This window comes from Pelobates fuscus, chromosome 2 (genome assembly GCF_036172605.1).
Source record: "Pelobates fuscus isolate aPelFus1 chromosome 2, aPelFus1.pri, whole genome shotgun sequence".
In the NCBI taxonomy this organism is placed as follows: Eukaryota; Metazoa; Chordata; class Amphibia; order Anura; family Pelobatidae; genus Pelobates; species Pelobates fuscus.
In genome coordinates this window covers 201,657,529-201,685,120 of record NC_086318.1, presented here as the reverse complement: position 1 = coordinate 201,685,120, position 27,592 = coordinate 201,657,529, and the positions used below count along the sequence as shown (strand labels likewise).

The 27,592-nt window shown below is 36.8% G+C and overlaps 1 protein-coding gene across 2 annotated transcripts in view; it reads right to left on the bottom strand.

Annotated features, from left to right (window-relative positions):
• UTRN (utrophin) overlaps window positions 1-27,592 on the bottom strand; it is a 583,870-nt gene that overhangs the window by 98,395 nt on the left and 457,883 nt on the right. For both annotated transcript variants that reach the window (XM_063443106.1, XM_063443107.1), the window contains 4 exons: window positions 23,491-23,569; window positions 22,398-22,458; window positions 3,419-3,480; window positions 251-325 (listed from right to left, as the gene is read on the bottom strand). In XM_063443106.1, coding sequence (XP_063299176.1) covers window positions 251-325; window positions 3,419-3,480; window positions 22,398-22,458; window positions 23,491-23,569 — 277 coding nt within the window. The remainder of the gene's footprint in view (window positions 1-250; window positions 326-3,418; window positions 3,481-22,397; window positions 22,459-23,490; window positions 23,570-27,592) is intronic.

Below are 27,592 nucleotides of genomic sequence, written 5' to 3'. Positions count from 1 at the left end.
CAGTGTGGGAACTCAGTTTCCTCAGTACTTATAGTATGGGAACAGAGTTCCCATGGATTTCCACTGAAATTCAGCCTTGTTATAAGTGCCTTGATATGCAGATAACACAAGCTGGCACCATATCGAGTACCATAGTATTCAGTATATGTTTAACTGTGAAAACATTCTGTCAGTTCCTTATGTTTTAAGCAGCATATATAACAAAGTAATGGAGAGAATGAACAGCTCCATGCAGAGCCTCTATACTTACAGCACAGTGTTTTCTGTAGTCTTCTTATTTTCATAGCAGTGCGGTAGGCAGAGAATCTTACATTATTTAAGTCACCTGAAACAGAACAAGACACATTGATCAATAATGACTGAAACTCAATTGTATGTTACTCGTTATGTCAGTATATGTCACCAATAAAAATAAATAAATCAGACTCTATATAAACATACATTTTATAGAGGGATAACAGGAAAACCTGGCAATTTCAGATTTTTTTTATTTTAAACTAGAGACATGTAAAATATATAAGGTCATTAATATTATTGTCTATGTATAAAACGGACACGTTCTGCAGCACTGGGTATAAATAACAAAGGCATTTTCTAAATATGTTATAACGTAAGACAAGTACCAGCAACATGATTATAATTCCCATGATGCTTTGCCAGTGTTAGACATACAATAAAAAACAAACAATAGAGTTACTTGCGCCCTATCCCAAATCCCTACGCACATTTAAATAACGCTCCAATAGCCAGAAAAGTGTAAGCTCACTTGCCACGTCAAGATAAAACCTTGTAGATTATTCACCTTGCTGGCCATTGTAAGCATAAGATTTACAGAGTGAAAATTGATGGTAATTTAAAGTGAATTGAAAATTTAAGGCCAAAGCTGGAGGCATAGCTGACCCCCTCTACACCTCATTTGAGCAGGACTCTCTACACCAGGGATCCTCAAACTGTGGCCCTCCAGATGTTGCTGAACTACAACTCCCATGATTCTTTGAAATACATAGATAGCCAGAGAATCGTGGGAGTTGTAGTTCAGCAACATCTGGAGGGCCACAGTTTGAGGGCCCCTGCTCTACACCCTCTCTTCCTGTGCATCTAGCTCATCATGTTTCAAATACTTGTTCGTTAGTTCATCTATTGTACAACTCTGCAGAATATGTTGGCGCTTTATAAATAATAGACATACAAACAACTGAAAAATATTACACATTACACCAGGAAATGTTGCTTTGTCATATGAAAATGGATGGCTAAATGCAATATGGTACAAGAAGTTGATGCTTTCTGTAAACTATGTGTCTGTAACAGTCTCTAGTAGAAGCTGTAAACCAAAATACAGTGAAAGTGTTACAGGATGTGCACTAGAATATCATATCCACAGGGTTCCCCAATGTCTTGTTTACCTCCTGGTGAGCAAAATGCAAAAGGCTTTGTGAAACAGAGGCATTATTGGAAACACAGAATAGAGATCCTGGAGTAGAAATACTTTTGGGTATCTCTCAATCCAAAAGTCGGCCTGTAGTTAGCTTATTAAAATAATCTGACTCCAGCATTGCTTCCATACTAGATTGTATTCATAACATAATGGCATCTATGACATACAATAAAACTAATGTTTCAAAACCGATAAGAAACACTATCAAGCTGGATGAGCCAAGGGGGGCCTTTCTTTTGCCAAAGCCTGTGGTTTGCTGCGATTTTCTTCAAATAAAACAAATAAACATTCATTTGTATTTCACCTCAGAGATCATGTACAGGAATAGACTAGTGAATGTTAGCAAACTGTTCCAAAATGGTACAAAACGATCCAAATACCACCGTTCCTTTTTGTGAAATAACAAGCACTTTTTCCAAGTTGTTTATGTTGTTTCCACAGGACAAAACACATTTTATGCAGGTTGTATGTGTTGAGAACCGTATCAGTGCCTGACTGTTTACATAAAGGGAACATTATTAAGTACACCAATTAAATTAACCCTTTCACTGTCTGCAATGAGGGTACATGTAGAGCCTTGAACATTAAAGGGACACTATGGGCACCCAGACCACTTCAGCTCATTGAAGTGGTCTGGGTGCAGTGTCCCTGTCCTACTTAGACCTGCAATGTAAATCATTGCAGTTTCAGAGAATAATTACATTGCACTAAAACTACCTTTAGTGGCAATCAGACAGCCACTGGAGGCAATTCCTGTTTGTTAGGCGACTTTTCATAGCCTAACTAACATTGGACGTTGCACGCTCTGCATGAGGACATCCAGCATCAGTTAAATCTCAAAAGAAAAGAATTATAGCAATGCTTTCCTATGGTGAGCGCCTAGTGCACTTGCGGCGCTTGCACCGAGGGAGATTGGCACTGGAATCGGGTAAGTCTTACAAGGGTTTTTTAACCTTTGCAGTCCCGGAGTTGGGAGGTGCGCGAGGGAGATGAGGACTAGAAAGAACAATAGTGTAAGAAATACAACGTTTTACTCCTTACACTATAGAATCCCTTTAATAATAGAAAGTAACTCTCTTAGAATTCAAAGTTTATTGTAGCATTTCAGTTTGATAATACAGTGCATGAGTAATAAAAATTAAGCTGCAGTAACACGGTCACCACATACATCTGTGAAACGTCAAAGCAGATATCCAACATAAGCCACCATTTAATATTGTTAGATATGCTTTTCAAATTACAATATTTTTGGATAAACTTTTAATATGAATTAATATTATAAAAAAATATTCTATTTTGATTTATTTTTTTATACATTATATATTTTTTATATTTCAATGTGTTGAACAAAAATATATTTCTAAAATGTATCCATAAATATGAAATCATTTGAAACGCTAATCCAACAATATTAAATCGAGGCCATTGCAGATAAGGACACATGAACGGTTATCTCTGTTACAAATGGATTGTGCATATTACAGTGGCTGCAAATTGTCCTTCACTTTCCGCATGTGAAAGTGTACAGCTCCTTTCTCATTTTCTTATAACAACACAATGTTTATCTTTCTGCGACTGAGATAGTCATCTGCACTGAATTTTCTTTTTAATTCCAGTTGTTAATATGCTGCTTTTATTTGATAATAAACTTGCATACACTCCGGAGATGTACAATTTTCTATAAACTCTGTCACACACCATTTCATCTACAATATATAGAGAAAATATGTTGACTCTCTCTGGAATGCATTAAAAGTACTTCTGCTGCCACCGGCCTAATGAATGCCATGAACAAAGCTCTTCATCCTGTCTGCTGATGCTCTAAACTGTAACAATTAGCGACTCGGAATGAGGCCTTCTTCGGTTTGTGGTTGGGTGGCAAGAAAATAAGCTAACAACCCATGTAACCTATACAAAGTACATTGTTTACAATACGACACAGTGTAATTCTTGCGGGATTATTTGTAAGCATTCACTTACCTAATGACTGGAAAAGGTCTGTCATTTGCGGATGATCCCAACAAGTTGTTTGCGTTTGATGACTAGAAAACAGAAAAAAAATAAAAAAATAATCATTCATACTGAAAATGTAAAGTTCCAAAATAATATTTCAAGTATTTTTCTTAGATTCCATGTCATACATGTATTGGAATTTTATTTTGCACAGAAAAGGATTTCTTCTAATACCATACATGTATACATAACAATTTTGAAGGGACATTCCAGGCATCATAACAACTTCATCAACATTGACTTGTGATGGTATGACTACATTTGGGCACCAGTTTACCTGAAGGAGTTAAACCCCAAAGCCTTCAATCTGGTGAAACACTGTAGGAACTGTAACTGCTTCATCTCACTGAAGTAGATATAGTGTCTAGAGTCCTTGTATCATCATTTCATTCACCATTAAACTATTTTGTTTTGTTTTAATGCTAGAATAATGTAATTGAAAGCCAAACTACTCAAATGCGATGAAATTTTTATTATGCCTAAAGTGTCCCATTGTATAATTAACCCCTGCCAAATCTGATATATATTTTTAGTGTTTTTCCACACATTTAATTTTCATTGGGAATTTCACAGATCATATGTGTCTTACTAATATAAAGACCCCAAGCTTGTTTTCTGCTGCTGAACCCAAGTACACCAACATCCCCCATGTAGGCATTAAAATAAAAGGCATGTCAATTTTCTGTTTTTCAATTTCCAATTTTTATTCATACACTGGGCCCACAGTCACTTTTTGGATAAAATGGTAGCACCCAACCACACTTTAGCTACTATAAATAATGTATCTAAAGCATACCATATGCAAAAGCAGTCAACTTAGTGTAATTTAATCAAATGACAGGCATGCCCTAATTACGACATGCCTCTTTGCTAGCTTCGCTTTACTGGAAGGTCATGCAAGTATTATGGAGTTGACATTCCGCATTGTGACTTACAAGCATCATCATGGTGACTTTTCTGCTGGTATAACGTAAATTATCTCTGAATTCCTCACAATTTAGTGAACAATCTTAAAAAGATCTATATTTTATCTTTCAAATATTATTACCTTAAAAAGTACTAGTTAATCTAAATTAGATGGATTTTATTACAATAGATGTCACCATAATCAGCCTATTTGAAGCTCAGACATTCAGAAAGAAATGTAATCCTGCCACAATATTGAATTACTCTAAAAAAATATTTAAAAAAAAAAGACTCACTAGAAGCAAAAGAGTTATTGTCTCAAACCATTAGGACTACACCATAAAAATGTAAAATATAATGATGATATGGACAAAGGTAAATCAAAGGTCCTTCATTCTGAATCATTCTTTGATCCAAAGCAAGTTATTAAACTTGTATCTATGTTGAAATCATTTTTTTGTTTCTTCCAATAAAAACTGCTATAATTTTTACAGGCCTTGGTAACATTTCTTAAAATAAATCATGACCAACCGTTATGGATTATGCAAGGCATTCGAACATAGCCATTATAACTTAGCTGGAATATTATAATATTTAATGCCACTGTAAAGCAAAAATGCACTGTAATATAAATCTTCAACAACTGGCATATAAAAGCCATTTATGAATACTGCACATAGGGCATGAATTCTGTATTACCATTAAACATATAGTTTGGACAGTCAGTAGAGATCATTATTTCTGTATTTAGTATAAAGTAAAAAAATAAACAGAAAAACATGTTTTTATATATTTTATTTTCGAAAGATATTTTTTATGTAACAGTATCACACTTAGAATAGTGGGGTTCCTAAATGTAACCCAATCTTAATGTTTTGGGCTGCCTAAGAATGACAGAAGAAACACGTCTATATAGCTCTTCACTGGTTGCAAGTGCAGCTCACTAGTCTCCTTTGCCAACTATATCAGTAAGGGGAGTGGGACAGTTAGAATAACATTGTCGTAGTAGACATAGTACTTCATACCTGCATCATACCCTGGAGTTGTAGCTAAAGCCTCGGAATAAGCTTGGCTATCTGCATATTCCCTGGCAGGTAAAATCTGCCACTCCAGCTAATGGAGCAAATCTACAATTATTATATTTTTAGCATGGATACATTTTATTTAAAAGTGAATCAATCTGTCTACCTACCCACTTACTATCTATTTAGTGTGTGTCTGTGGATAGGAAGGTAGACATATAACATCCATATTTCTAAATGAATATAGATATATGTGTATATAAAAATCCCATCTATATCCACGTATACATAGTATATCACACCAGGCAGAGCAGATTTCTATTCCGAACACAATGGGTTAAAAAATGACTGCACTTCCTTTGAAGTATTGAGAAGACTTGCAAATTCTATGTACTTTTCATTTTGCTCCTACATGCTGTTTTGTCTTTGATGTTTGTGAATGTATTTGTCTCATAACATGATTGAAGTAAAAACTTCTATCATTTTAATGACTTTAAGAGGCACTGGCTCTAGAAAATACACTGCCTCGATGTTCAGAGAAATCTCATTTGTGATTTCCGCTTCTAACATAAAACTTGGAAAGAAGAATTAGCGCAACATTTTCCATTAATATCTTCAAATGGTTTCATTTGCAATGTTTTCTGTAACTTTTACAGGCTGGCCCTTAAGAGGTGCAGATTCAAGGGGGAGTCCTTCACCCAAGATGCCAGACCGGTACACACATTGACTAGCTGCATTTAATTTGTATGCACCCTCAGGATTGTTACTATGATCATCAGTGGTAAAATGTGTGCTCGAGAGAAAGAGAAAACTGCAGTCTCTTTGCATGGCTGGATTAATATAGGCTCGTATGGAGCTGCAACTCTAGACTCCTGACCATGAAACAGGCCGACTGGCCAATTCAAAATAATTTCACTCTTTTTTTTTTATATATATGTACATACACACATACTACTCACATGCTCTTGCTCTATAATAGGGTGCATAGAAAATTAAGTATGCAAATTAAGAGGAATCTGTGGCGAAACTACAAAGGTTGCAATGGTTGCAATGGTTGCAATGGCAATTTTGGTGACTGGTCTCTGGAATTCTGCCTGTTTACTGGGGGGCCTAGGCTGGTTGGGTCCTCCCTACTTGCAAAACTATTATTTAATTCATTGCCATTCTGACAATATGTTACCTAACCTTTACAGTTTGTTCGGGAGTGATTTGTACATGGTGAGAGGCGACCAGAAGGAGTGTGTGCTGTGATATAGCACCTACAGCAGGTGAGGACAACACACTCCTCCACTGGACCACCAGGGAACCTGCTAAAAATCACACCTGGGTTTCTCCCACTGGTCCACCAGGGATCCAACCAGCAGCACCCACAAGAGTCCTGCTAGCACCAACTGGATTACCAGGCATTATTCCCTACCTGCATAAAGGTAAGCAGAAGGTAATCAAATAAAGTCCAAATAATATAATCACACTCAGCCAACAGCAGACAATATAACCCAGCCAGTCACCAAACACCTTTTGCCAACCGCACACCAATCACACTCGGCCAACCACAACACAATCAAAATCAGATCGTTCTGAAGCCCTGCAACTTCTTCTTTCCCTAGGAGGGATACAGGGAAACAAATTTGTATGAACTGGCTGGCTTTAAAATATTTTACATAAAGCTGACAGTGTGCATTGTGCAAATGTTGCTGCTTCTATGGGCACATCCCCTTTCTGATACACTCTCAACAATGCAGTCTACATCCACCTCTTTCTATGTCCCAGGCTGCATGCAGGAGCTTCTGCCTGCTAGTAAGAATGGAAGGAGAGGAGTGGATAAATGAGTTCACAATTTAGAGGGGAACACGAGTGATGAGGCTTCAAAGATAGGGACAGGTTTGAGAGATTGAATATAGAGACTGACATATATTAAGTGCATTCCTAAAAATTATTCCTGCAAGTGTCCCTACAGAACCACCCCCACCAGATACAAGACACTCGGAAGATATGGAAATTTTTGTGTCTTCTATCTATAAGATTCTGTACTTCGGCCCATCGTAACCATCAGCCCCAGGCACAATAGGCTCTTAATCCAGCACTAGTAACAAACATCAGTGTTTCATCTCTGCCGGGCCTACTGAAAGGGTTAATTAGAAGTTTGTCCAGTTCTAGTTGCTATGATAATTTATTCAGCTTTAACAATGCTAAACAATATGTGTTGATTGTGGGTAATTTGTGGATACTAACATCTTCTTACCGTTATTAACGACAGCTCATGGCAGACATTTTCTGAGAACATTGGAAATGAGCCGTTGGGCAGTATTTATGTACTCATCTGGGCATACTTGATATTCAAAATGATATTTAAGACTAAAATATATGTGAGTACCTCCTCTGGCAAACGTGTAAATGTTCTAGGTATTTCTAAATTACGATAAAAATGACCATCAATAAATGTCTTTTAAATACCAGAGATCATTGTGTTGCTCAATCCCATACATCACTGGACAGTGTTGGCTGGAACATTTCATATAGGTTAGCAGACAAGAAATATAGTTGAGTGTAGTATCTGGTCTAGTATTATAAATATAAGTATTATCATAAAAAACCCTCCTTGTACTATATGATATCTGACCGTAGCTTCCCACTCAGGAAAATGTTTTCCATACTCATCCTCCCTGTGATGGAGTGGGAAAGTATTTCATTAGGGGTATGGACAGTGATGGAAAATAATACCCACATCAAGCAGCATGTGGCAGAAAATCTGCATAAGAATATCTGGGAACTCTGAATGACTAATGGTTCTGAAATAACCCTTCTTGTGTTCCTATGGTGCGGGCAATACTGTGCTGAAACAAATTGCCAAAAAAGGAGTAACCACTACTGATATTGGCAGAGTAAACCAGTTGAAAGCAGAGTTTTACAGGATGCATGTAGTCTTAGAATGGATACTATAGGCATCAAAACAGCTTTAGCTTAAAGAGCAACTATAGTGTTAGGAATAGAAAGTTGTATTACAAACACTACAGTGATCACTGGACACCCCTCCCTCGTGCTGCCTCCCCACTGGACACTAGAGGCTCCACTACAGGCTGTCTTAGTACCGCAATGTAAACATTTCAGTTTCTCAAAAACTGGCATTTATGTATTACTTACATTTAATGAATAAAGCAACATACACTGATCATTTACAACATTAAAACCACCTGCCTAGTATTGTGTAGGTCCCCCTCGTGCTGCCATAACAGCTCTGATGTATCTAGGCATTGACTCTACAGGACCTTTGAAAACAGTCCAGTGGTGTCTAAATCAAGACATTAGCAAGACATTAGCAACAGGTCTTTTTTTTTTTGTTGTTGTTCCAGCACATCCTACAGATTCTCAGTCGAGTTGAGATCTGGGGAGCTTGGAAGACAAACCAACACCTTGAACTGTAATGTTCCTCACACCATTCCTGAACATTTTTGCAATGTGACAGGGTTCATTATCCTGCTTAAAGAGGCCACTGTCATAGAGAACATAATTGTCATAAAGGAGTCTATGTGGTCTGCAATAACCTCTAGGTAGGTGAAATGTGTCAAAGTAACATCAATATGGATGGCAGACCCCAAGGTTTCTCAGAAGAACATTGCTCTGAGCATAACACTTCCTCCCATAGTGCATCATGCTGCCATCTCTTCCTCAGGTAAATGATGCACCAACTGGCCATCATGATCTAAAAGAAAATGCATCAGACCAGGTAACAATTTCCCATTGCTCCATGGTCCAGTTCTGATGCTCGCTTCCCCACTGAAGGAACTTTTGCAAGTGGACAGGGGCCATTCTGACTGGTCTGCTGCAATGCAGCCACATATGCAGTAAGTGGGATGCACTGTGTGTTCTGAAACCTTTCTATCATGGCCAGCATTTTTCTGCAGTTTGAGATTCAGTACCTCTTCTGTGTGATTGGACCAGATGGGCTAGCCTTCATTCCCCATGTTCACCAAAGAGTCTTGGGCACCCATGAGCCTGATGCAGGTTTACCAGTCCTTTTTTGCACCAATTTTGGTAGGTACTAATCTCTGCATACCAGGAACACCCCACAAATTTGCCGTTTTGGAGATCCTCTGACCCAGTTATATAGCCATCACTATTTTGCCCTTGTCAAAGACACTCAGATCTTTTTACTTACTTTACTTACTACCATTTTTCCTGCTTCTAACACGTGAAATTCAAGAAATGATTGTTCGGTTGCTGCCTATTATATCCCACCTCTTGACAGGATCCGTGGTAACAATATAATCAATTTTATTCACTTCTCCTATTTGTGGTTTTAATGTTATGGCTGATCAGTGTAGAAGCAGTTGAAATAGAGAGACATACAGACAACAGACAGATAGATCCTTTATTTCTCTTGTTTACCTGGAAACAAGGCAGTCTACTATTAGGTAAGCATTCTTACATAAAAATAAAGTACATAAGTAGACAATGTCTTCAGGTTCCTTTACAGACCACTCTAAATAAATCTTCAGTTCTAAGAAAAAAAAAAATCATTTGACTAAAGCAACTCCAGGAAAAAGTGATAATTCAGTAAATGGTAGCAAGATCAGCTAGGCTAATATGCATTTGCATTTTTTGTTCTTCCACAGCATAACCTTCGATGTGACATCTCTATAACTACAAAAGACTTGTTAAAATATATTGATCAGCACTCAGTGCTTGATGGATGAGGTGTGGTGTGAGAAGGTTATTACTAGATTCTGGAATCAATCAAATAAGAGGAGGGATATTGCCAGCAGCTTTGGGGGCATGAATCAAAATAGTGAAGTGCATTATTGCCTGAGAGCAGCTTACACATGAGATCAGAGAACACAAATTACCTTAATTATAGTTTAGTGATTCCATTACCCCTTCCAGTTCATTTCAACACATGAAAATATGCAATACAGCCAAGAGATTCTAATTTCTTTACAAATAGCCCTCTTGGAGGACCAGCCAAGTCATACTGGAAAAATTAAGAAATGTGCCACTGTAACGTAATAGTCAGAATTGGAACAAAAAGTTAAATATTATGGAGAGCTGCAAAATGTAGGTCTTTTCTGAAAACTAGTTTAAAAGCAGTGGTCAAAGCAGCATACTGAGGTACAGCCTACTAGGTACTAGTAACATACCAGTCATCAGTGAACTACTGACTTCATATTGGATGCACATAGCCACCAATAGGCCGTCTTTCAGTAGTCATTCCAAGGCTGCAATAGAATATAAATGAGTGTGTTCCCTCTTGAACTGAAGCATCAAGGTTGAGTATGAGCATGATTGAAAACTCAGTTTACAGATATCAAGGATAATTACATTTAGGAGAAAGTTAGAGGAGGCTCACTACCCTCCTAATGCTGGAAATAATTGTTTAGCCACCACACTTTAACATTACTGGTGCACACATATACTTGTTACATTCGACCCTATATTCATATCTATTTGAGTTGAGAGATATGAACACCGCACTCCCTTCAGAGGGCTGACCGGACCCGAGGCTGGGAGGAACTCAATCATATAGCTGATAGGCAAAAGATTATCCAGGCACTCAAGGTTTTTAATAGAATAAGATACAGCAACGTTTTGACCTCAGATGAGGTCACAGGAGGTCACTGACAAAGACCTCCTGTGAGATCCAAATGTTGCTGTATATTATCCCAATAAATCTGCTTAAACCTTGAACCTTGAGTACCTGGACCATTTTATGTCTATCACCTATATTCATATATTTCATGATGGTAGAAGTGAGAAAATGGGTTCTATAATCCTGGATGGTCTAATGCAGGGGTAGGCAACCTTCGGCACTCCAGATTTTGTGGACTACATCTCCCATAAAGCTTTTACACCCATAATACTGGCAAGGCATTATGGGAGGTGTAGTCCAAAACATCTGGAGTGCCGAAGGTTGCCTATGTCTGGTCTAATGGGTTTGAACTGCCAGTGTGTCGTTTTGAAGTAAGGGAAGGTCACTTATTTGGGTCAGATGTGTAGACCTTGTGACATATGGACTTAAGCCACAAAAGTCAGAACAACTTCTATACACCATCAGTGGGAAGAAGAGAGAAAGAGAAATTTACCCGTGATGCACAGTAATTCTGTAGATAAAAAGACTCCTCCTGATCTTTTACATGAGAAGTGAGAGCAGTGAGAGCTGTGTCTCAGTAGGTACAGATTTCTCTCTTCCACCACCAGCCTGAAGTTTGGATTAAAAAGTAAAATGGCGCCTTGGGACACGGAAGTCTTTTGATCCCCATTTCTAAACATTTTTCAAGACCTTGACCCATATTCAAGAAAATAAAAAGCCAAACTATTCAAAGTACTAATAGCAGATACATCATTAAAAATACTCCCAAAAGTGATGCTCTATAGCTATATCTATAAAATATGATTCTAGAAACATCATACATCAGACTCCATAGAATACATTGGAAAATGTACAACATCTACATTCATCTTGTCACCGGAGGTCGTTAGCACAGCTAAATAATAGATGCTGCATGGTTCGTAGTAACCCTTAGTTTGCATCTCACGTAAAAAAGAAAGCAGTAAAGCTTGATTATTTGTTTGTTATGTTCATCATCACATCAAAGTAATCCATTCTGCAAATTTCAGCACAAATCAACATGCAATCTGTTAATGAGGTAATACATATTTATTAGTACTGTTAGATGGCAAAGTATAATTCTTGCTAACGACATAAAATGAAAGTAATTAGTCCATCAAACAACTGAGGCTGCACATTCATGATATGATTACTATAAATACTACAACCAAAACACTGGCACAGCAAGTAAGTAGGTAACTTGCGTGCTAGAATTATTTGTTGCAACAATTCCCAATTTGGCTAGAACAATATATAGACCACACTTTTATTCCTATATGTCCAAGCAGGTATGCTTTAAATTTTATAGGAAATGTTCTAACCAAGGTTAAAAAGGGTTGCATTTCTAGAGGCACTGTGTCCTAAGTACTTCAGGGCCTGCAAACAGAAAGAAAAAATAATAATAATAAAAAATAATAATAATAAAAAAAAATATATATATATATATACATATATATATATATATATATATATATACACATAACAGTCGTGGAAAAAAGAATATACACCCTCATTGAATTCTACGGTTTTACAGATCAGGACAAAATAAGTATCATCCTGTTTCTTAAAATTAGGTAAATGCAACCTCAGACGAACAACAACACATGACATATTACACCATGTCATGATTTATTTAACAAAAATAAAGCCAAAATGGAGAAGCCATGTGTGAAAAACTAAGTACACCCTTGCTCTTTCCATAGGAATTAAAAGGCTAAGTAGCAGACCGGTGCTGCTAATCAAATGCCTATGATTAATTGATCATTATCAAGTTGGACCACATCTATAAAAGTCAAGGTTTTATCAGTTTGCTGGTCTGGAGCATTCTGGTGTGTGTTAACACAATGCCAAGGAGGAAACACATCAATAATAATACACTTATGTGGTACCAGTTATAGGGTCTGCAAGGTACATATGTGATGAGAAAAAAGGAAAGAATAATCTATTTCTAAAAGTTGTGGGCGCAATGGCGCTGTAGAAATGCAATATAGTACCCTATCTCTGGTACCACATACTTATATTATTTTCTCACATTGGCTCTGCCATTTTGTTGGAGCCTGTTTCTATGTATGCTTGTTTCTCTATAAATACATACCGGCTCCTTCTTTTTGTTAAAGTCAGTTTTAATTTAAAATCATATAATATGTTAACTTGTCCAACAAGCGCTTGATAAAAACAGGAATTAAGTTTTCCCCCCTTTTTATTAGACTAATTGTGGCGAAACTAACCTCGCCACTGGGCATTGGAAAAGCCTGGTTGCTCGCCTGCTGCCTCTGGACTATGGGTCCCCGGTGTGTATGGCCCTTTTAGAACCGTCTGGGGACATATTCAGACTTTTTGGGACAATGCCCCTTTAAGACGGTGTCCCCAGTGTCCCCAGACTGGTTTGGGACAATGCCCCTTTAAGACGGTGTCCACAGTGTCCCCAGACTGTTAAAATCCTGTGTGCATGGCTTTTTCCCACTTGGTTCAGTAAATGGAGCTTACTGAACCAAGTATTGCATAGGCGGACCACCCAAAAGTGGAAGCATGCGGCTAATTTACCTCCCAGGCTGGGAGGTTGCTGTAGGTAAATTGCCGACCGCTGGGTGGCCGCCGTTCGTACAAACTAAGTATCTTTAGTCATTCGCACGCGGTCAGCGGTGTGTGCAGTCAAATCTATGGAACGGTTTTCGGTTACCCAATTGCACGAACACCAGTGACCCGTACCTTCTCCTCCACTTTGACACTGCGGCTGGAGACTAAGTCCCGTTCGGCGATTCAAACGCATGTTCGAATGGGACTTAGTCATTTTTCAGTGTGAAATTGACCGACCGCACAGCCCAAATGGAACTGTTTTGGGCATGAAAATGTGCTTGCGGTTGGTCACAAAGGACTTCCAGCTAACTTTTTAACCCCTGGAAGGAATGGCCTAAATTTTGGATATGTTTATATTTAATGTTAATAATATATGACTTTTGTGGAGATTGAATGTATAGTTTTAAAGTTACAGTACATGTATAAAAAGTATATTTTTCCTGCCTGTGATAATTACATTAACCCATTGTGTACAGTAATTATATCACAGGCAGAGGGGAGGATTTTGTGGGAATGAATGGGAGTGTTTTACTGTATATTACGGGTTTGATTGGATGTTCCACAAAACCCTGTGGGTGGTACTTTATGTGTAAAATGTGTATATAAGGCCAATAAACCACAGCTCAGTCTGTTCCTGTTTGACCCTCCACATAGAGCCTCGTCTCATGACTGGGGGATACGACTGCATCTACACTGGAGGATTGCTATACTGTACATACTCCCCTAGCTATACTCACTAAACTATTTTAAGGGCTTGTTCCAGCTTCTCTCTCTGCAGGAAGATAGGTTCAGTCTGCAGTGCTTATGGTGTGTGGAGAAGTGCTTGGAGCCCTTGGGAAGCACTAGCAGCATCCATCAACGGAGGTACTCGGTCGGAGTACTAGGAGCTCCGTTACACTAATTATTAAGCATTTAGGGTTTTTAACATTACATTGGCTTGATTATTTTCCCCTGGCCTATGATGTCATAGGTCACCAAAGTCACATGATGCCATTTTGACACAGAAAAATGTTATGAAGCTATACAAGTAAGCTACTCCCAGGAGCATCTTCTGCACGTTAAAAAGCCCTTTTTAGTAGAAATGTATTAGTGTTTTTATGTGATACTATTTTTATTGTATTTAATAATTATTAATAAAGTTATTTTGTTATTTTGCTTCTGGATTTCATCTCATATGTGAATATTCTTTTTTTCACTGCACAATTTTGTCTATAAAGAGCACTATATTTGGTGTCCTGTTTTTCACGACACTGCTAACTACATTTGACTGGAGAAATCAGAAAGTGGAGATTTTTACCACTTTATGCTGATAGATTGGAGCCATCCACAGCTCTTTAACATGTGAGTTCATCAACGATATACTTACATTAGTATCCAGAACTGCTATACATACTACACTATATACTATTCCTGTGTGCTGCTCTCTGTTTCATGTCTTGGTAAGGACTAATATTGAATGCAAGAAGATAATCCACATATCCTCAGGTAGGGATTGTTCCACCCAGGCTCAATATCTCAAAACAAACAAGTGCAAATTTCTCTGAATTCTGTTAAAAACACTGCACATCCAAAATTTCTGCCACCATGATTTCTTCAAAAAGCAGAAATGGCCATGGCAGTTGGAGCAACCGTTTAATGTCTACAATATCCTACACAACACTAACATCAAACATTAACCCCTACACTAACATTATCATTAAACAGTATCTTTTACACTACAAAAATGTTTTCATCTTGTATTAAGTGACGTGTACTTGACCCTGTGCTTATATACATTTGGGGAGGGGTAAAATACACTTGATGAGCATTGCTACACATAAAATCAGATACATTATATACAGTCCATTCAAAAAAAGAACTCCTAAGCACTTGTATGATGCAAACACGTAACAAGGTTTATTTCAATAGCATGCAGCAAATATACACAAACACAAAATCACATAAACTCTAGTTTTCTGAACATAAAAAGCCTAAAGAATTGACATTTGAAAGACTAAAACTATTTTTTATTTTGAGCCACTCTTCTCTGGAAGAAAAAAAAAATGGAAAAAAAGAACATTATAAGACCTAATGACTTCTTTACATTGTTTTGTCCCTTAATATTCCTCTCTAGAGCACAACAGGGTGACCATCAGTTAACGCTAATAAATATTCAAAGAGATAAGGCTCAAAACAAAGAATACAATTTATTTAAATGTATGCAATGTTTCTAACATATAACTGTTACAATGCAATGCACATTGCTAGATCAAATGGCCATAAGATTGGCATAATTCTGCGATGAGGCTATATACACAGCTCTGCAGATAACTATCTGCTATAATGTGAGCTCTTAATCTCCAACATACGTAAATATATTAATTCAGTGCCAGGAATTGTTACCATCTAATTCGGTATGTGCATATGTGAAGTCAAGCACTGCTTGCTAAGAGAGATAAACTAACAGAAAATAGTGTGTCGGCGATTCTAATAACAGTAAAGTGTGAACAATGTGTACACAGACATTTTCCATACTACCTAAAATATAACACAATACAAAGAATACAATAAGAAAATGTGCCCCAATTTATGTACACAAAATGGGACTGTACAAGATGTAATCCTCTGATTTTGTGCTAGACATACCTATATACATTACCTCTTGGATAATTTATGTACAGTGGTCATCATATTATTGGAACCATTCAGTACATTAAGTATTGTTTTGTGTACATAATTTGGGTGCAAATTCTCTTTTTGTATACTTTGCAAATGTGTAACCGAGATTAACTGATACCTGTCAAAGCATCACCTCCAAAATTCCATGTGTGTACCCTGGAGAACACACATACAGTAACTCTAATTCCCCAAGACCTTTCCTAAACGTAACACTATGTCCTCCTAACTCAAACGCTTTGTACTCTGATCCTAAGCCATAGAAGCCTTCATGACACCCCCAAAGGAAACATTACAATTTCAGAGTTACTTAAACCACACTTGACAGTTTAACCCCTTAAGGACACATGACATGTGTGACATGTCATGATTCCCTTTTATTCCAGAAGTTTGGTCCTTGAGGGGTTAAGATGTACTACGTATTCCGAAATATCAATATTAACATACATGTATATAAAGTAGAGTTTTCATGTCTTTGCTAATAGTATGAACTAAGACTACAGGATACAGTGCAGGATCTACTTGCAGTACTGACAGTTTTCTATATTACGATTGTTGCAAACCTTATCTCCATAGTCCAACCCAAATTTCACATTCAATACATGAAAAAGATCTGAAATTATTTATGTAACTAAAGCCTGGCACAGATAAAAGGAATGTCATGAGTCATTACACCAACTTTGAGCTCTCTCTCTCTCTCTCTCTCTATGTTCTGTCTAAAACAAAGAACAGAGTAATAAAGCTATATTCAGTGAAAAACTAGTGCCAGATAGGATTATAGATTGGAAAACATAGCCAGAGAGGGACAAACTGTAATACATTTCATATCCTCATGATTTGTCTGTAACATTAGACATTTAATGGGAGCCAGTATTTAAAAGCACTAACACCATATGCATACGTACATTAGAATTTAAATATTGATGAATGTTACCATGTTAAATGGAAAATGTAATGGTTGTAGAAAGTTATGCCGTATAGTCTACTTGTTTATTTTAGTTTTGGAAACAAATGCACACAAATGTAATGGGGTACTAGGCAGTGGAGCTAATTAAATGATGCTGTAGGTTTAATAGGTGTTAGCTGTGCTCTGGACATACGGTATATTCTAACTGCATTGTGTTAAGAGTCCAAGTGAATGAATGAACCAAAATATTTTTTTAAGTCTAATATATTATTTAAACGCGCTTTGGGTGCAAAGTACATCACCACTAACTAAAACCTTTTGCAGAGGCAATGCACTATACTAAAAATGATCATTTTACAATAAAAATCATTATTAACAATACTGAAGAAATCTTTTCCCCATAATTACACAATAGACACATTTTGATTAAAATATCTGCTATAATAAAAATAATATTAATATGAATCAAGATCTATAAAGCTTATTGTACAATGTTATATGTTCAGACCGACGGATAACCAGCCACCATAATTTAAAAGTACTTTGATAGTTACATTCTCTTTTTAAAGAGTTTAAGATATTTTCAATGTCAGATTTTCAGCTTTCTGTTGTTATTTTACAGACTTTTCAAAATCACCCCCATTATATTCTCTGTACTCATTATATATCTTACAACTGTGCATATTCTGTACCACTCTGAGTTTCTTCTCTGGTGTCATTCTTTTTGGGAACACCAGAAAACGAAAAGCCCATAGAAATTGCAGTTTAAGGGCACACTTAAACACAATTCTAGTTGCTCTAGGTAATTCCCAGAATATATTTATCCAAGAGTGTTTTAGCAGTATTGTGTGTAGCCGAGGCGTTACTACAAACCACGGGGTCCCGGTGTGAAAATTGCCCTGGGCACCCCCACCCCCACCCATAGGGCCTGTCCTCTTATCCCAATTGCATAACCCCCAGTTTTGGGAGGTGTGTAATGACATCTGTGACAGGAACTGCATCATCATCACACCTGCACACTCTTTAGCAAAAAGAACAATTGTGATTAAGGCTGAATTTCAGTGGACGCTCATTAAACCACAGCCACAGTTCAATTCTGCCTTAAACATAATTAACTGTAGCTTTCTACTATACACTGGAAATCAAATGCTGTAGGTTAAGAATATGATAAGCATTATATTTGCCAGGTATAACATTTAAAAAAAAGTGGGTAAAAAATTTGAAAGACTTCTCCAAAAACCTTGTGATTGTTACTGTATAAGCAGGCACCAATAAAATGTTTTCCTCTTTTCTACTAGATTGGCATCTTTGGCAGTTGTTTGCAAAGAACCTTTACACATAACAAGCCTTTGTACACATGCTTTCAAGTGCTAGATCAAAGTGCCATCCTTCTCTTTAATCAAAAATGTTATGCAATTCAGGCTTCTCAACTATAGAAGTAGAAAATATGTAAAATGGTCTGAAGAGCATCCTTCATTCGCATAATCTTTCATGTACGTCTTTGCTTTTGAAATATTATTGGACTGCATTTTAAAAATTTTCCCGACCCTAAAGGATATGAAAACATTATAAAAAGAAAAATGACAGATTTAAGAAAATATCCAAAGATTTTCATATCTCAATGACTTCTAAACTAAGCTCTGCATGTAGTTTAACATTCCGCTGAGGAATGACAATTCACACGCTTTACTGGAACTCACAGAAGTGACAAAAATATAATTTGTTTAATTTGAAGAGCTTGTGGCAGATAAATATCTGATACTATGATATTTCAAACCAGCTTTAACACCATTTACCCCTTTCATTCATACACACAAGTCTATGAAGAAGTAGAACTATCACATAGCAAATATTATTCTACTTATTTTCTTAAAATATTATTTTAGTGTGTCCCAGCAATGTACAAAATAAACAGTTATAAAATACTGTAATTATAAAAACCAGAATCATCAACTATAAGTGATAAATATATACTTCAATGAATTCCCTTTTTTTTTTTTTTTTTTTTTTTTTTTTAAAGTACATATCTTTAGGTGTGCTGTTCACTGATATAACAAAATCTGCCCAGATGCTCATCGAAAACCACAAGGTACCATAAAAGGCTGGAAAACTGAAAACTGAAATGGACCATTCCTAACACACACACACACACTCATCTAAGGCTACTTAAATAAACATTAATTACAGTGATGAAGGATGCTAAATCCACCTAAACACTAGAGTCGCTTCCATCACCTATAATTGCAAAATATGGTTTCAATGCATTGCATTCTTGAAGATGCTCCCAACACTTGCCAATTCAATATCTGGAATTCCAAATGGTACTTCAAACACTTGACAGTCTAACATCTGGGATTTCAACATCAGGAATTCCACAAGAAATATCCAACACCTGGCATCTGACTACCTGACACTTTCAACATATGGCTTGCCATAAAAGATATGTACTACCCAGCATGGCTTAAAGGGATACTATAGTCACCAGAACAACTACAGCTTATTGTATTTGTTCTGGTGAGTATAATCATTCCCTTCAGGCTTTTTTCAGAGAAAATGGAGGGCTTACATTACAGCCTATGGATAAGGCTGGTGACTCCTCAGATGACTTCTAGAGGTTCTTCCTGGGCAGTGCTGCACATTGTCTGCACCCTCTGCATGCAGACACAGACATTTCCTCAAAGAGATGCATTGATTCAATTCATCTATATGAGGAGTTGCTGATCATCATAATGAACTGTAGCTTTATACTATATACTGGAAATCAGATGCTGTGTTTGACTTGTGCTGTGTTTGACGTGTGCTGGCTCTGCCCCTGAATCTGCCTCCTTCACAGTCTCAGCCAATTCTATAGGGAAGCATTGTAATTGGTTTTAGATCACCACTTCTGATAATGTCAGCAAACAGCAGGCAGTTTCAGAGGCAGACAGGGCAGAGCTAGCAGCTGCAGACTTTAATACAAGTAAGCTTTTACTATATTTAGGGAGACAACATGGTGGTTTTAACACTATTGGGTCAGGAATACATGTTTGTGTTACTGACCCTATAGTGTTCCTTTAATTATTAATTAATTACAGCTCAGCAAATGCAAGTGCAAAATGTAAATATTTAGAACAACCAGCTATCTTTATTTAAGCGGATACCTACTAACCTTGAATTTAATACCACTCCACATGGTTGCATTACCAGGATAGTAGGATACATGTTATAGGACATTGCAGCACCATTAGTAAAGGTCTTGACACACAAAAGCACTACACAGGTTTTGAATGTTTTTGAGTATTTCCCACATATTTTCATCCCATTAGTTAAAAAAAAAAAAAAGAATTTGAGATGTCTGAAATGCACTGAATCTCTTTAAATCTACGCAGGTCAATTCCAGAATACATATTATATATGGCTGAGATTCCTATCAAGTAATAACATTGCCATTAACAAGGTCAAGCCAGATTTCAGAGAGCTACGCTTAGAACAGTGAACAGTCATTAACCTTGAAATAGACACAGATAAAAGCAATAGCAGAAACCTGCCTGACCGCTTAACAGTGCGATTAGATGCTTTAGTTTAAACAGGACAATTAGCTCTGCATTAGAGTGGACATCCATTCACAGGCACGGACAATCAAATCAGCAATTGTAAAATAACACTTTTTGGGGTTATCAAAGATGGAAAATGTTAGGATATAACACTTCACTAGAACATATTTAGAAGTACAAGCTCTTACAATATGCTTTTAAATGCAAAAATGTTAAAACATGAACAAGGTTGGAAGAAAAGAAAAATGTCTGCTCAGTAACAGTCTGGAGTAGGGCATATATACAGATGATTAGATTAGTAAATTATTGGTTGCCTAGGGATCATGGGAAAATCAGTTCTAGTGTGTCTCCCGTGCCCTTCACATTGCCTATGAGAGACTTAGATACATGGCATTGTTTGTACCTATGATATATTGTGTATCTATCTCTAGTCTATTTACTACATGGAAGTTGGTCAGTTTATTCAGCACAATTCTCTCCAGTCCAACTGATACAATATCTCTGAAGTACACTTTATATCAACTGAATTGAAGTTGAATTGAGGAAAATGGGTTCCTGCTATTTTCAGAAGGATCTCTTTGTAGCAGTGAGATCTGATGGAAAAGAAATCCAGCCAAACTAACTATATGGTATCTGAACAGCAGCTGAAATTAGAAAAAAACAACCACCAAGATAAAAGTAGGCTTTGGCAGGGATTCAGGGTTGGGGTATTGTTATATGGTAAAAGCTATGGGTTAGTGTCATGGTGACTAACAGGGACATTTTTACTAAATTTTTTACTAAAATCTAAGGCCAGAGTAGCCAATCTGAAAGCATAGCTGGCGTAAATAATTGTTCTAGTTTCGCTATTTTTACCTTAAATGTTAATTGCACTTTGAATTCACCTTAAATTCTCACCTTAGCAAATAGTCCTGTCAGTGTTAAGGTTAGAGATCAGGGGGTACTGGATTATATTAATGAAGATTTGTTTTTAACTCAGTGGTTTGTGAATAGCATAATTAACAAACACATAGAAACAATTAGAATAGCAGCTAAATGGTAGTGCAAATAAAGCTAAAAATAACTGAATTTGACTTTGTAAAATGTCAGGGGAAACACCAGACAACCAAACTCATTCAGCTGCCATCTAACACTTAGTGTCTATTGGTATCTACTATATAACAACAAAATGTAGTGCTCCCCCTTGTACTCGTTTGGTCTACATGTATGTATGTATGTATGTTATGACTGAAATATACCATACACAGATACATGCACGGATTGCACATGCTCACACACTGTTCTTACCTCTTTTCAAGTCCTGGATAGGGAGGTGGATTGCAATCCTGACTGTAGTAGCTTTTAGATTTAAAGAAACCATGTCTTTTTATAAAAATGGAAAGCTTAAACACATTTCAATTGTTTTTTTGTTTTTTTTATAAAATAGTTTATAATTAATTACAATTAATAATAATACAGCCAAATATTTGTCATAATTATTTCATTTTAGAATATGCCAAAAAATCCATTACTTTGTAGATATGCATTATATTTGCAATTTGGTTCTAACACAGGGACGCAGGGTTCACTGTGTCTTTTGATAAGAAAATCGCATTAGAGAGTATATCTGTCCACCTGAATAAAAGTATGCCTTTCATACAATGTTTTTGCTTTAAGATATAAATATCCACAAAATGAGAAAAAGAAAGAGAAAGAAAATAGCCATTGAGAAGGTTATGTAATCAAAAACATAAAAAGATCTTACTTGATGTAATAGGGCACTTTGTTTAGTGACACAGATCGTTGCCATGGAAGCTGTACTGAAGCTGTGAAAATAAAGGAAGAAGTTAGACATTAGACTTCAGTCACAGAATTAAATTAAAAGAAAACAAGTTCAACTAAGAAAAAAACTAAAAACATTTCATAAGGGACATTCCAAGGTGGATATACCCGATATATATATATATATATATATATATATATATATATATATATATATATATATATATATATATATATTATATGTGACCATACACCTAATGTAACATAAAATTTATGACGCTAAAAAGCTTTTTTGTAAAGGGACACAATAGGTACAGCTTATTGAAGTGGTCTGGGTGCAGTATCATTATTATGATTGTAATTTATATAGCGCCAACTAATTCCGAAGCACTTTACAATATTATGAAAGGGGTAGATTTACAATAAATGAAACAATTACACAGTGACACAGGAACAATAGGTAGATGAGGGCCCTGCTCAAACGAGCTTACACATTTGTTACACATTGCAGTTCCAGTGGCTGTCTACCAGCCGCAACCCAGCACCAAATGACATCGGCGCTGGGATCAGGTAAGTAAATAAAGGGCTTTAATCCTTTCTTTGTCATCATGCGGGGAGTGCAAAGGAGGGGGAGGCAGAGGGCGCTATAGTGCCAGGAATGCAGCTTTGTAGTCCTGGCACTTACAGTATCCCTTTAAAAGTCTCTTTTCTCCCTTTTAAACCAAATAACCTTTTAGTAAATAGCAAATAGCTGCAAGGTTTCTATGACTTCCAATGGAATGTTCAAGCTCCAGTCGGTACCTTTTACTAAATAGCATTGGACAAAAGGTAAACCTGCTGGCAAACTGGCTGCTTAGCTACATTCCATCAAAAATACAATTAGTACAGCACTGGGCTGTTGTAAATCAATATGTATGTATTTACCAAGAAAAAAGGGTAAAGTTTTGTTGTTTTTTAAAATGTTTAATTTTGTAATTTTATTGGATTATTTAAATGAAATCCATGATGTTGAGTTTCATTTTATCATCCTTCCTGTGTATCTTATATGATGTGACATAGCAATAACTGAAACTTACTAGAGAGAAAATGTTGAGAGGCTGGTCCAAAATCACGGTGTGCTTCCTGGAGTTGTTTTAGTCTTTCTTCAACAGCTGCCTGCAAAATAGATAGAATTATTCTTATAACGTAAAACAACGATTCTCTATGGACAAAATCATTTGTCTTTTTTCTTTCCTACTGTTATGGCCATTGTGTTTACAGCACATAAACAATCTTAATAAACATTTCACTTTAAGGACTGATTTCATTGAGAGGTCCCTTCATCACTCAAGATATAGATTCTAGATTATTTGGTTGCATTCTTTATTCTGTCTTCCTTAGAACTGATAACAGGCTGAAACATAGACACTTTATTTATTTATTTAGAGCTTCTAAGAACTATGACTTTCTAAACCTTGAAAGTGACCATAATTTAACTGCAAAGTTCCTTCTGCTACTGTTAAGATACTGCTACCAAAAGCAGCAGACCAAATCCCCCTCCTACATGGCAGGAACAGCCCTTGCTAACATAACTCCCTAGTACTGGTCTCTGTACAGAAGGGGTTTGTGGGATATGTAGCCCCTATCCTCAATTCCATCATCAGATAATGGTACTAATAAGCAAGCCATACTTTTGCAGTTATAAACCTATGTTCACATACATGTTGTGATCCTGTGCTGTATGTACAATATCCCAAGCACACGTGCCCAGCAGCAGCTTGGAGCTGCCTGTAAGAGAAATGATTTAGAAGCAAACTTAAATTTAGTTTTAGTCATAGTCTTTTGACTAAAAATCCATTTTAGTTTTAGTCGTATTTTAGTCATCTGGTTTTATTTTAATCTACCGTAGTTCTAGTTGACTAAATCTCCAGTAGATTTTAGTCAACACAACTAAAATCTAATGGGTTTAGTTCAAGCCTCTATCTGTCTCTTTTGCTCCTTTCCCCAGCCCCTCTGTGTCTCTTTGTGTCCTCCCCGCCCCTCTAGGTGTCGCTCTCCCAAACCCTGGTCTGTCTCTTTTGCCCCTTCCACAGCCTCTCTGTGCAGTGTTAATGTTGGTGGCAAATTTCAATTTAGTTTTAGTCATAGTCTTTTGACTAAAAAAACATCTTAGCATTAGTCGTTTTTTTAGTCATCTGCACTGTATTAGTTTTAGTCGACTAAATCTCAAAAACTTTAGTCGGCTACAATTTAACTACAATTCTTAGTTGACAAAATTAACACTGCAACTCAGAATATAAAAATATTGACAACTTCAGGAAAAAAAAAATCAGGGTAGTACACTAAACTCAGAATTGCAGCTAGTTTAAATGTACACTATAAGCATCCAGACCTCTTAATGTTATCCCCCCCCCCCCCCCCTGTTTAATCCTGCAGGTGAAATCCCCCCCCCCCCCCCCCCCTCGACATTTGCACAACACAAATTTATTGTAAAGTATAGCATATAGCAATAACATCGATTTACAGAGTTATATACTTAGCATAGGATTTTGCCTGGATGGGCAAAATCACGAAAACATGACCAAACAGCAAATCTCATATTAACTAAAGCCAATTCAGATAGATGCAAATCCAGTTGGCCCTATCGACCTGAATACAATCTGTGCTTTCGCATCCTGATCCTACACAAAGTTTAGGATTCTGAATATTCACAAAGCACCAGTTTACTAAAATTGGGGACCAAATGCATCCAGTAAGATGCATATTTGCAAATGATCTGTCCTATTGTTTTATACCCCACCTCCTCTAGACTGTAAGCTCGTTTGAGCATGGTCCTCGTCTACCTATTGTTCCTGTAACATTTTGTACTTGTCTCATTTATTGTTAAATGTCACCCTCTTACAATATTGCAAAACATTGTGGAATATCTTGGCGCTATATAAATGGCAAAAATAGTAATAATAATCATTCACTAACTCTCTGCAGCCAAGGGGCAAACAATTAAATATTCTTCGACAGTACAAGAGTTATTTAGGTGGTGGCTGGCCAGAACCTGCTAACCAACAGCCACGTTAGAAAAGAGAGTCAGTAAGAGCCCATATGTCTATAAGGAAGTTTAAACGGGTTTATAATGAGTTATATTTGCTAACTGTTTGAAACAAGGGGACAAGGCATGTAAATTAAAAGTGTGGGATAGTATAATGTGTGCAGGCATTGGGTGGGGGACGATAAAATAAATAACAGGGTCCGGTGGACAGATCGGGATCCAGCCCCCATGACCTCACCTGTGGCCAACAGGTGGGACTATTTAATAAAAGAAAATAGGGGTATAAATGTAATAGCCCCCATCCACGGTAAGCAGGTGGATGCTATCAAATGTATACCTCAATTTTCCATGGGTGGTGACTGTTATAATACATTAATATGGGGCCATTTGGATTTAAGCGAATAATCCTGTGAGTTAATCCTAACAAATATCAAACATACAAAGATTTATGCTCACTATCATCAGAGTCCATACAGATGTGTAAACTGCAATTTGATAAATACTTGCAAAAACAAAACATACAGGGATATAATTTCTAATTAGTGGGGTAGTATCTGCTTGATCCAAGAAGACATCTGACTGCTATTTTGGGGTCAAGAAGGAATTTTTTCCTAGTTTGTTGCAAAATTGGAAGCGCTTCAGACTGGGTTTTTTGCCTTCTTTTGGATCAACAGTGAGGAAGGCTGAACTTGATGGACGCAAGTCTCTTTTCAGCTATGTAACTATATATACAGAGCTCATGCTAACATACGCACTCACCGATCACACACTACAATACAGACAGTAAATCACAAACACAAACTGACACACTCATCTCATATACGATGAGCTAATATAACACGCAAAATTATCTTGAACATGTAGAATTCCCACCTATTTAAATTCCTCTCACGCTCACCAAGTTCACACTAACACACACTCCCCTCATATATGCAGAGTTCAAACTAACTGGGGCTTTCAAAAAAGAAAAACACACTCATCTTAATAAATGCATTCTTTACACATGAAATATTAGATTCTCACAAGATACAATGCTGCTCATCATGGCTATTGCTATGAATGTTTAAATGGACACATAGAAATATAAGAGGCACTTTGCAAATCTCTGTCTGACCAGCATAATGAATATTTATAAAATACAACAATACACAACGGAACCTTGCTTTCAAAGGTCCCTCTACAGGATTAAGAAAAGAAAAACAACTTTACAGATATTAACCTTTAATCATATATTTTTTCCGTGGTTCAATGGCTTACAGTCTGCAGTACAAAGAGCTGTAGGTCACATAATTATATTGCTTGACATGAAAGAGGGCAGCAGAAACAAAACATGAATGTAACATGAATGCTACTTCCAAATGTCACATTATTGAAAGGGTACAAGTCTGAATTAATAGGATGGCTACCATAAAACGTATTTATTACTGCAGAGCTCCATTAAACAAGCTACAGCTAAGTCAGAGCTTAGCCTATTTCACCATCTCACGCTATGCAACTGGTGGCTCTACGTCTTACTCCCCGATGAGAGTGCCACAGTGAGAACAACTTGTTGTAACATGTAGGGTTATTACCTAAACTGGAACTTAAGGACAATTAACTGGGATTACAAAATATAGGCCAAAATAGAAGGATGGGGAAGAATCTACAACTTGGCTATTTTTCCTACAATTTGCTGTTCCCTTGTCAGGTCTGCACATTTGTAGTTTGCCATTTAAAAAACAATGGATGCCCTATGTACTTGGGTTACTCTCATAGGAGCAGCCATTAGATTGGTGTAGAGCAGGACCTGCCTCAAAGTTTCCTTTTTTGTAGTATTGGACCACATGGTACAGTGACAGCTCTGAAATAACACTCCAGGCTTGAATGCCAGATTGAGGTCAAGTGTGCTGCATTTTTGTATGAAATATATTTAAAAATAAATCATCAAACCCCAAAAAACTTCTCATTTTTCTTTTATTAACAAATAATTGGACCTTTATAGTAAACTAGATGGAGATATTTTTGCTCACTTTTTAAAATGTTTTCAAAATCATTTTCTTTTTTTGAAAGACTGCAGCAGGAAAACAAACTCTTGTCCTTTGAACAGTCAGCATGTCTTTGGGGACACACTGTCGACCCAGAGAAAACCAGATTTGTTTTAATCAACATTTTGC